The sequence below is a fragment of the Nicotiana tabacum genome, chromosome 23 (genome assembly GCF_000715075.1).
Source record: "Nicotiana tabacum cultivar K326 chromosome 23, ASM71507v2, whole genome shotgun sequence".
NCBI lineage: Eukaryota > Viridiplantae > Streptophyta > Magnoliopsida > Solanales > Solanaceae > Nicotiana > Nicotiana tabacum.
This window is the reverse complement of record NC_134102.1, coordinates 122,255,641-122,267,540: the sequence shown is the minus strand read 5'-3', so window position 1 is coordinate 122,267,540 and position 11,900 is coordinate 122,255,641. Positions and strand designations below refer to the sequence as shown.

Here is an 11,900-nt window from a genome sequence, read left to right as displayed (position 1 = left end):
TCAGGAACCAAATAATTTCCATCTAGAAATATGAATGTGCTATATGATTTAATTGTTCCACCACAATGTACAAAGATGGATCCTCAAATAAGGCTAGGGATATGTGTCGGTGATCCCAACAATAGGGGGAGAAAATGGGCAGCTGAAAAAGTAATGCATATAATGAATTATTATGAGTACATCTAGATCCTCGTATGAGAAAATGTGAACTTGAAGTTCAAGTGGTAATTCATTTACAAAATATTGCCAGACGTATTTGCTGACCCAAAACTAAATGTCATATTCAACTGCTAATGCTCCAAATAAAATAAAGTTCATAATGAATAGAGTCTATGGCATGCATGAAGCATAATAAACTAATCGGTTCCAAAGATAAAACTCCTTGAAGAAGGAGAGGAGCAAATGTTCAAGATGGTCATAATAAGGAGGCAAGTGCTCTAGAAGAGCACCACGACATAACACTTCATAAGACCTCATGGGAGAGGCTCAAGTACCTGAAAATAATAAGATAAAGAGATCTCAATAAGTTATGTCTTTATTGGGTAATAGTAGAACCGATATAAAATGATCGTCGACAATATTGTTAATATAATATAGCGCTCAATAGTATTAATATTGACGAGGATCTTGAGCTCAAATTTATCATAAAATTTGGACAGATAAATGATTGGCCAAATGAAAAATACGCAATAAAAATTGATTTCACCTGAAAAATATAAAGTTGGATGGATAGTCCCAACACCTGAAAGTATAAAGCCAATGGAGGTATAAATGCGTTCTTGTGCGGAAAAAAAAAAGGCAAGTCGATAAACATAAAGACGACTTGTGTCACAAAAAAATTTGTAAATATTCTGGCATTGATTATATAGAGACATGTTCTTCTGTGGTGGATGTCGCCATTTCAGGTTTTAATCTGAAAATACAAAAAAAAATGTGATATGCGTATAATGAAAATTATTGAAGGATTTAAATTGTTCTGAAGCATATTAAGGTTTCCAAGAAATTTATTAAATAAAGTTTCAAAAATTCTTATACGGATTGAAACAATCAGGGCGCATGTGATATAGTCGCCTGAGTGAGTACCTGTTGAAAGAAGGGTACAAGAAGGATTCAATTTGTCCTTGTATCTTTATAAAAAGATATAGATCTAAATTTATTATAATCACCGTGTATGTTGATGATTTAAATATCATTGAAACTCCTAGGGAGCTTCCTAAAGCAGTATACTATTTAAAGAAAGAATTTGAAATGAAAGATCTTGGAAAGACAGAATTTTGTCTTGGTCTACAAATTGTGTATATGAAAGATGGAGTTTTTGTCCATCAATCAGCATACACTAAAATAATTTTAAAGCGATTATATATGGATAAAGCACATCCATTCCGACCTCATGAAAATAATGAAGAGCTTATTGGTCCCGAAGTACCATATATTAGTGTAATTGGTGCACTAATATATCTTTCTAATATTACAAGGTCTGACATAACTTTTTCAGTTAATGTCTTAACAAGATATAGCTCTGCTCCTACAAGGAGACATTGGAATGGAATCAAACACATATTGCGGTATCTAAAAGGGACTACCGATATGAGATTATTTTATGGCAATGATTGTAGTCCCGATCTTGTTGGTTATGCCGATGCTGGGTATTTATATGACCCACACAAAACTCGATCTCAAACAGGCTATGTGTTTACATATGGAGGCACTGCCATATATTGGCGATCGACTAAGCAATCAATCGTGGCTACTTCATCTAATTATGTTGAGATAATTGCTATTCATGAAGCAAGTCGAGAATGTTTATGGTTGAGGTCTATAATATACCTTATTCGAGACAAATATGGTTTGAAATGTGACAAACTACCCACAATTTTGTATGAAGACAATGCAGCATGCATAGCCCAATTGAAGGGAGGATTCATAAAAGGGGATAGGACAAAGCATATTTCACCAAAGTTATTTTTCACACATGATCTTCAAAAGAATGATGATATCAATGTGCAACAGATCCGTTCAAGTGATAATATGGCTAATCTGTTCACCAAATCTCTACCGACGTCAACCTTCAAGAAACTAGTGTACAAGATTGGGAGCGAAGGCTCAAGGATGTGAATTGATGCTCTCATCAGGGGGAGTTAATACGCGTTGTACTCTTTTTCCCTTATAAGGTTTTGTCCCACTAGGTTTTCCTTGCAAGATTTTTAACGAGGCAACCAAAAGGCGTATTTCTAAACATGTGTACTCTTTTTCCTTCACTAGAATTTTTTTTCCCATAGGGTTTTTTCCTAATAAGGTTTTAACGAGGCACATTATCTATGGACATCCAAGGGGGAGTGTTATAAGAAAAATCAAATTATGGTGGATGTCTACTCTTCCTCCATGATCTTCTCAAATGCTTAATGACATATTCAATGACATATTTTTCTTCACTTTTCATGCTTATATAAAGGCCTTGTAATAGATAAGAAAATACACACAATTGAAGAAGAAAATCTCTTCCTTCTCTCTATCTCCATTTCTTGTTCATGTTTTACTAAATTACTTTTACTTCATATAACAACATGTCTTGTTCATGTTTTACTAAGTTGCTTTTATTTTATAACACAAGTCTAATAATTGCATTGTTGTAATGCGATATTTTCCAGGACTGAGCCTTTATTAACGACTTCCATTTATTCTTTTCATTATGGCTTATCCTCAAATTACATTCAACAAACACTTTTATATTTCCTTAAAGGCATCACATCACTAAAATTATTAAGCCAAAAAAATTACACATTTTTCGAAAAAATTCACAACACTAGCATATTAGAACATTCAAGATTTGATTTTCTTCTAATTGAATGTATTTTTATTGATACCGTTATTATTAACATACCGATAACAGAAAAATAATTTTGAAAATCAAATCATTAGCCCATATTATCGTAAATAATTAGGTAGAGTGTTATGAATAATCTAGCCCAGCCCAATATGGATACCGACAAGTAGGGGTGTACAAACCAAACCAGAAAACCGCACCAAATCGATTAAAAATCCGATTAGATTTGGTTTGGTATTGAGTAAAAAAACCCGAACTAAACCGACATATAAATATATAGTTTTTTATATATAATTTTAAGACTTTATATAGAATTTTATTTAAAAATATCTAGAAATATTTGAGATCCTCTCATGGGATATAATATATAGAACTATAAAATGCATTCATTTTTATTTACTTTAACTAATAGATTGTATCACTTTCTTATTATGTGTTATTGAAATGCATCATTCATCTCTTTATTCTTTCATATTCATATATCAAGATTTATTATATGTTTTTCGAATTTGAAGTGGTATTTCGATAATCTAAAATTTCATAGAACATATCATTATTTAGGTACCATATTGATTTTTATGTTTAATTATTAAATTTGGTTAACCCTGAAAGCATACATCAACCAAAAATTATTGGTAAACGACTAAAAAAACAAACTATTATGTGTTACTAAAACAAATTCTCCCATAAGATTACTTTAATAGGTCATATGTTTGTTATTTTTTTTTTAAATTTTTAGTAAACATATATATATATTCACTTATCAAAATTTTATCTATAACTTTAATAATGCAAGATTGAAATAATATTCATGTAACAAAAAAAGCCGAAAAACCCGAAAAATCCGACAAAATCGAACCAATCCAAACCGATATAATTGGTTTGGTTTGGTTTTGATAAAATCTGAACCAACCCGGTTTATGTACACCCCTACCGACAAGGATGTCACACAAATTAATATTGGGCCGAGAAGAAGCAACTGGGTCAGGCTTTCACAAAGGTTACTCTGGGATTCAGACTGAGGGCACTTTGAATTTAAATAGTACATGGTAACACTATCAGTAGGCTATCGTGAATTATGTCCAAAGGTATTTTTGGTATCTTCCCATCCCCAATTATGTCCTTTCTTCTTAGCTTTATGTTGCAATCTTTTTTACTCTAGTTAGTGTTTGCTTTGTAATTTCAGTTTAGTGTTTAATATAATCGGTCAGTTCTATTGAAAGAGAGTTGTTGTCTACTTTTAGTTTGTTACATAGAGGAGGCGGACAGAAAAGCTAAATATCTTTTTCTTTCTCCCACCTAGGAAAGCACTTTTAGGAGGCTGATGTTATTTCTTTGGTAGGTTTAACGCGAGTAATATAAATCAAAGACGCAATCATAAACTATTCTCCAGTAGTAGTCCGCCTTTTTAGTAAGGGAATATACATTTACCTATCTCTGCTTTTGCTTACTTTAACACTTTTTACTGCCATCCTGGTTGCATAGGAGGATTATCGCCTATTGAGCAATTTGGTTAGTGCAATTGACTAACCAAATTGCAATTGATGATAATCCTTGCATGATTGATTTGTCAAATAACATTGACTAGACCACTTGTGATCAAGGGACAATGGCAAGGATACAGAAAACTTCTTTGTTATACAGTCAAGCCTTTATTTTTTGACTGTGATAGTGGAATATTATTATAGATGACACATATTATAAAATAACATAAAAATCGGTTCCGAAAAAAATTAGGCTTTTATAGTGAATGACTGGTATATAAAGATGTTATAGAAAAATCTGACTGTATTAATACATTTTTTTCTTGCGTATCCATGTAATAGCTTGGAGGTAGCTCATTCTCGATTAATTTAGAGGCGGATTCAGGATTTAAATTTTATGAGTTCAACCTTTAAGACTCTTAGAGGCGGATTTAGGATTTAAATTTTATGAGTTCGACCTTTAAGACTCTTAGCATTGAACTCATTATACTTTTAAACTTATGAATTCAAACCTACCATTTGTTGCAATTTTAATAAATTTTTATTTATAAATTTATATTCCACGTCAAAAATTATGGATTCAGATGAACCTAGAGCCACTACTCTACATCCGCCTATGCCGGTCATCAAGATTGACTTGTCATGCAATTATAGATCATTTGAATGAATTTGTGTTGGAGTGTTTTTTTTTTCCCCCTCAGACAAGCGAAAGCCAACACCACTTCTAGCAAAATATGTTCAAAACGAATTATTCTAACTAAAATCAAAGCAACTATCCTAGAAGCAAAACAAAAATCAAAACCTTTTTTTAATCCAAATGCTATAAAATAAATTATTAGTACTATATATAAACAGAGAAGTTAGAACATTGTAATTAACAATTCAGTTTATTCGACTTTCTGTTTTTAAATTGTAACACCAAGTTTATTCTATTCTACAGATTTGCTGGTTCAATTCAATGATGCGAGCTCAATCCCTCTTTTCTTTTCTTTTCATTTTGTTTAGTTAAACCTATCTTCTAAACCTTTTGAAGCAAAGAGAGAAGATCGCGAGATGTTTGAAGCATGATTAAAGAGGTGGTCAATGTGTTATTCAATCAACTACATGTTAATCTCAAAGAAAATCAACTATACGAATGATCTATAGCAATTCCGCTTTAGTCCAATCAATATTTCGAGGGCCCTGAATTTAGAAGATTCATGATATCATAGTTTATATTCACTGAGAATCAACCTATCGCAAATTTTCATCTAAAGAAAAGTATATTCATTAGTGTGAGAAGATCAAAGAAAATCACTGATGAAAACGCCAGCACTGTATGCAGATCAAGATTTTCCCCGTGCAATCTCATGACTTATTTCCGCCGTGATCAAAGAAGTCACAAAAAAGTAGACCCAATGTAGTTCACCCTCTTTTCCAACCCTGCACATAGCAAAGCTTCATGCACTGGAACTGCCCCTTCGACGAGAAAATCCAATCTATAATCTAGACCTCGCGCCATAAAACGTAAGCCTTTCATATATCAACCGACAAGAAAAACCAACTAAGACATCCATCACTTCCTTAACGAACTCTTAGATTACCAGAAATCAATAAAACAGCCTCAAGCTATAGATGGAAAAACACCATAGTAAAAAGGAGTCCTACCTTAACATAAACCACGTATTGAAGCAACCTACCAAATGCTACAGAACTATGATTCGGTGGATTGATTTTTCAACTAAGTTCCTCTCTGTGGGCAGGCAAACAACAGCCCTTGAAGGGCAAGAGGGATCAGCCCCAAGACCTATTCATCTTCACATTGTATTTGCTTTCCTAGAAAAACCATTTCCCATTCATTATAAAGGGAATTAATGTCACACAGTCACAGGAAACACAAAAACAGCTCGAGTTTCATACAAGGTGATCAGGACAACCATTTAAGAGTAAGCAATATGGAGGTGTTTTGACAGGATATCAACTCCTCCTATGGTGCTTAAGGCTAGATGTCTTCTATGGTTGTATAGTTGGCATATCTTAGTTCCTAATGACTGTCATATGAAGTTTTTTTATTTTGTCACCTCTTTCCGACAAGAGTAGGTTGCTCTAGTGGTGAGCACCCTCCACTTCCAACCAAGAGGTTGTGAGTTCGAGTCACCCCAAGAGCAAGGTGGGGAGTTCTTGGAGGGAGGAAGCCGAGGGTCTATCGGAAACAGCCTCTACCCCAGGGTAGGGGTAAGGTCTGCGTACACACTACCCTCTCCAGACCCCACTAGTAGGATTAGACTGGGTTGTTGTTGTTGTTGTTGTTCACCTCTTTAGCTCTTGCTTAGCTCCTTTTTGTTCCTAGCTGACTGTTTGTTTAAGTACTCTCTTTTGTACACCTTGCATCTTCTGGATGCCATATATAAAATTCCGCTTACTTTATCAAAAAAAAAGAAAAAAGAATAAGCAATATGGAAGTACGAAGAAGGAGAAGCATTACATAGAGCAATAACATTAACTCTGTGGGATCATACATTCCATTGTCCCTTTTATATGGAAATGGTATGTATATATATATACACACACACACATACACCAACGTACCAGTCAAAGATGTCAACTACGGGCCCGGAAGGAACGTAGAATATATCTTCAATGAAACGGTCAAGAGAACACACCTCTTACCATGCTTAGGAGGAGAGAAGAGTCAAAATATCATAAAGCCAGAGGAGGAAAGTGAACAAGAGACAGGAGTTCGGAGGGAAGTGAGAACACACCTCTAACCTATAATATAAATTTCAATTAATTATATATATGTGCAATATGTATGTTTTTGTACATATTTTGTATTCAAAATCATAAAATATACTTAACCTCCATATTATATAACAGAAATTTCATAAAAATACGAGATGTAACTAAATACATCATTTATAAATGAAAAGCATAAAGAGCCTCAAAATTTCCAAGTTTCTGAAAGGTTCAAAACTAACATTTCTGTTCCTCTATAACCAGCAGCCTAGTTACAAATTAGTATGTATTCTGACGGGGGAGGTTGAGGGGAGGGCACAGAGATATGCAGAAGATGCTGCTATATTTGTGGATCAAGCACTGATGGTCTGGTGAAGTACAATGATAGTAAAGAGGTATATTGTTCTTAAGAGCAAGAATCTAAGTGCATGCACCATTTTAATAAGTTAGACTGCAAAGAGGAAAGAAAGTTGATGGGGAACGCAGAATTCCTGATACTACAGAAGCTGTTGTTTTGATCCTTCATTGTTTGCTTCATCCTACTTTTCTTTATACACCAAATGGAAAGATTTTTGCTTTCTATTTATAGGTTAAATCTCTTACCTCCCTCTTACGCAGGAACAGGCTGGGCGAATCTTCCGATTAGGAAATAATCTCGAAGAGCAGGAGATTACTCATCAGAGCTAGTAACAGAATAAATGGATGATCTTCTTCATTTTTCCTTTCCTGGTCTTGCTAGTTCTAATAGACTCAAGTATGTTCTATAACCAAAACTGGTACAGTCAGACATCTCTATGACAACATCCCTATATAACAACACTTCTCTATAAAAGCCAAGCTTTTTCGGAACCAATTTTTATGTTATGTTATAATATATGTTCTCTATAACGGCACTTCACTATAACATCCAAAAATATTCGGAACAAACGAGGGTGTTATAGAGAGGTTTGACTGTATACTTGAATAAACACACATTCTATATTCAAGTTTGACTGACATATTTTACCCGATAAATCAATATATACTAAGTTAGAAAAAAGAAATCCAATCCTTCCCAGTCACATAAGCATGATGCACTTAATTTCAATAACCAAAAGGAGATAGAGTTTACTAATCCTGCTAGATCATAAGGAAATAATCTCCCCATTGAAATCACGGATGAGGAGTGCTTAAAAGCCATAAATTAACTAATACACACTGTAGCATTTTCGGCACTAATACGTAAGACTGTCTGAAAGTAGAGTTTAGTATACTGCACCAATATTGTCCAGATATCAAAATGCATTAAAACTTTGAAAATTATATGGCAGATTTCGCTGCACACTGTAGAGAACACAGCTTGAGAGTATAAACGACATTCGACCAAATCTTGCACTTTGAAAATCTATAAACAAACTTTCTAATTTCATGATCCCTATGAATTCTGTACGTTTCTATCATATGATTGCCACAGAACTTCAACGAGCAAAAAACAGTATGTACATCATTCTTTGGAGGGCACGAAACATCTCAAGGCAACATTAATTTACATGCTATCTTCGATAAAAATTAATACTTGCCTTTCTTTTGCAATATCCAAAGAAAAAAATTCCCCTAGCATAATTTCGTCAGTGACACGAAAGTTATCCTCAAGTCTTAATCATGACTCATGCAAATCAAGAAGTATGTTCAGAAAGCACATAAATTGTTCACCCTTTGTCATCTGTAGCTCCAGACAAGCTGGAGATCTCCTTCCCAATATAGGAAAGCAAGCAGCATCTCCACTGACATTCGCGGAACAGAATCAATTTGTGAACAAATAATGACCCCTGCCCCCAAACAGAGTCTGGAAGCCTGTCAAGCCACATTATGAGGGAAAATCAAATAACAACAGAAAGTAACAAATTATATCCATCCATATCTCAAATTCTATTTTTTACATACATTAGGCTACACCATTGCAACCAAAATCATTCAAAATATACCCATATAGTCTTAATTGAAATAAACTAGACGAACACTAGATACAATCCCAAGATGCTATCCTATTGCTTCTACGTAATTCAATACATTATACCTCCAAAATTGAGGCATGAATGCAGCAATGCTCAAGCTCTAAGCTTCCACCTTGGTTCCTCAATCCTTGCAAAATCTGCAATCCATAATATTAAGCCGTTAAAACTCTATATAATACCCACCAAATAAATCAAACATGATAGAGAACCATCAAAAACACAAATAGTCAACAAGAGAAAGGCCAGACCTTTTGCAAGAGAAGGAAAAGTTTGTATACACCAGCTATGCCATATCTACTTCTGCAACAAACATGCAATTCTCAATTATATCTTAACATCATATAAAGCATCACATTTGCCAAAGATAATACTCCCAATTTATGTGGCGGTGTTTGATTGGGCTCAGAGTTAGAAAAGAGAGACTTTTGAAAATTGTGATTTAAAACAAGTCATATACATTTGTAGTTAAAACTCATCTTATTACGGATAAAATAGGAAGTTAAACGTTAAATTACTTCTAAACGGGGACGTATGACATTTTCAGCGACATACTAAAAAAGAAAGTATGCCACATAAATTCTGAGGATGTAATGTTTTGAAAGAAACACAGACATAGAAAGTGAGCTGAGCCTATACCGTAGTATCATTAACTCTGAACGAATCAGCCGTGAGACCTACTAAATACATCCCAGGGAAAACATTCTGCAAAAAAACACACACACACCAAGCAGACCATAAGAACAAAAAAAGAAAGCAAAAGCATTAAAGAAATAAAAAAAAGATGCTAGCTTTTTTCATACATCGAGTTGTTTTTGAATTGTCTTGGATCGTTTCTTGGGCCTCCTAGCGGGTCTTGACCCAGTCATAGAATACACATCTTCCTCTATCTCTTCCCTTGACAACGAGATCCATAACTTTTTCTTTTTCTCTTTCTTACCCGACCCGAATCCATGCCCATTATCCACGTTATTATCTCTCACCCTCTGCGACCTTATATGATTACTGCTTTCAACTTCCATTTCAACGTTCTTCTTTAACGGCGCCGTTTCAGCCTCTAACCCCACCTTCATTACACTCTTTCTTGGCCTTAAATTCCACAACACTTTTTCCTCTTTTTGCCCTTCTTCTTCTTCTACTACATGTTCTTCTTGTCTTTGTTCTTCTACTGGGAGCTTGTCGGAGTCAGAACCACCGTTCAAGTCAGTGGTTTGGGGTGTATTGAGGTGGTTATCGGCTGTAGACGAAGGAGACTCGCGGCGGCGGAAGCGGTGGTTGGTGTTAGTGTGGCTTTTTTGGCCCCACTTCAACTGGGGTAAAGAGAAATAATGCAGTGGCTGTGACTTGACCGGTGCCGTTGCCATTACAGAACAGAGGACTGAAAAGAAAAACACTTGGGCCAAAGATTGTACTATGTGTGCAAGAATTATGGGTTCAAAGGAGAGAAATGAGGACGGCGCCGGTGGAAGCAAAGAGAGGAACGAGAGGAGGTTTTTTATGGTTTGCCTTGTGGGTATGAGGAATAGAACGAGGGATATTAATATGATGTACTAAAAAGATATGGGATATAGGAGTATACGTATAAAATGTGCATAAAATGACACGTAGGGTGGGGGGGACTATTTAAGTTTTTTAGATCATGCTATTGACACTCCCTTTAGTGCTTCTCGCACTCCTCTGTCAAACCAGAGTAATTTTTCTTTATCTAATATAATTAATCAAAAAAATTAATTGGCAACAAAAAATTGAGATTTAACTGGTCATTTTCTCCTGATTGTTTACAACAAAAACAATAACAAATCCAATGAAATCTCATAAGTATGGTCTATAATATATACATTATATGTAGACCTTATACCTTACCTTGTGAAGGTAAAAAAACTGTTTTTTTTATAGACTCACGACTCAAGGAAAGAAGAAAAAGAAACAGTAGTATCAAGCAGTAACAACATTAAAATAATAAGATAACTGAAGTGAAAGAAACAACACGAAGTAAAACAAACTATGAATAAGGAAATAATATTACTAGCATAAAAAAGAAATACGATCAAACTACCTACCACTTTCTACGTTAATCCTTTGACTTCCACGTACTCCTATAAGTTAGTTAGCTCAAAGGAAAATATTTTATGAAGTCTGTTTATAAATTGCTCGAGATTTTCTTCCCACCTGATGTGAAACTCAAGTATATTTTCTGCACTATTACTCCTTCATCCATTCAAATTCATAGCTTTGTACATAGAACGGGTTGGTTCGATTTTTTTTATCAAAATCAAACCAAACTAATTTTATCAGTTTTGAATGGTTCGGTTTTTTCGAGTTTTCGGGTTTTTCAGATTTTTTTATTATATAAATATTATTTCAATCTTACTTTGTTAAATTTTTTATAAGTAAATATATGTTTAGTGTTGAAAAAAAAATATGTTTAGTAAAACATATGATCTATTAAGATATTCTTATAGGAGGATTTTTTTTAGTAACACATGATAATTATATTATTAGTTGTCTCAAAAAAAATTTTTATTCATGCACACTTTCAAGGTTAATCGAATTTAGTAATTAAACATAAAAAATAATTTGATACCTGTATAATGATATATTCTATTTAATTTAAAATTATCGAAATACCATTTCAAATTCGATAAAAAAAATATAAGAAATATTGATATGAATATGGAAGAATAAATAGATGAACGACGTATTTTAATTACACTTGATAAGAAAGTGATCATATAACCCATTATTTAAAGTTAATAAATATGGAGCACTTTATATTTAATTAAATATTACATCACATAAGAGAATCGCAAATATTTCTTGATATTTTAAAGAAAATTATATAAAAAGTTTTTATTCAGTACTAAACCAAATCAAACCAAACTTAAT

General features: G+C 33.8%; 1 protein-coding gene across 1 annotated transcript; it reads right to left on the bottom strand.

The window, feature by feature from the left end:
- Positions 1-8,899: 8,899 nt before the first annotated feature.
- On the bottom strand, positions 8,900-10,548 carry LOC107782604 (uncharacterized). The gene is made up of 4 exons (XM_016603502.2): positions 9,818-10,548; positions 9,654-9,719; positions 9,266-9,317; positions 8,900-9,154 (listed from the first exon to the last, which is right to left on the bottom strand). Exons 1-3 carry the CDS (start codon positions 10,376-10,378, stop codon positions 9,312-9,314), a joined length of 633 nt encoding a protein of 210 aa, XP_016458988.1. The 5' UTR covers positions 10,379-10,548; the 3' UTR covers positions 8,900-9,154; positions 9,266-9,311.
- Between the last annotated feature and the right edge of the window lie 1,352 nt (positions 10,549-11,900).

Coding starts and splice junctions, on each gene's coding strand:
- LOC107782604 (XM_016603502.2), bottom strand. CDS start 10,378: ATGGCAACGGCACCGGTCAAGTCACAGCCACTGCATTATTTCTCTTTA. Junction 9,720..9,817: donor CAATTCAAAAACAACTCGAT/GTATGAAAAAAG, acceptor GTTTTTTTGCAG/AATGTTTTCCCTGGGATGTA.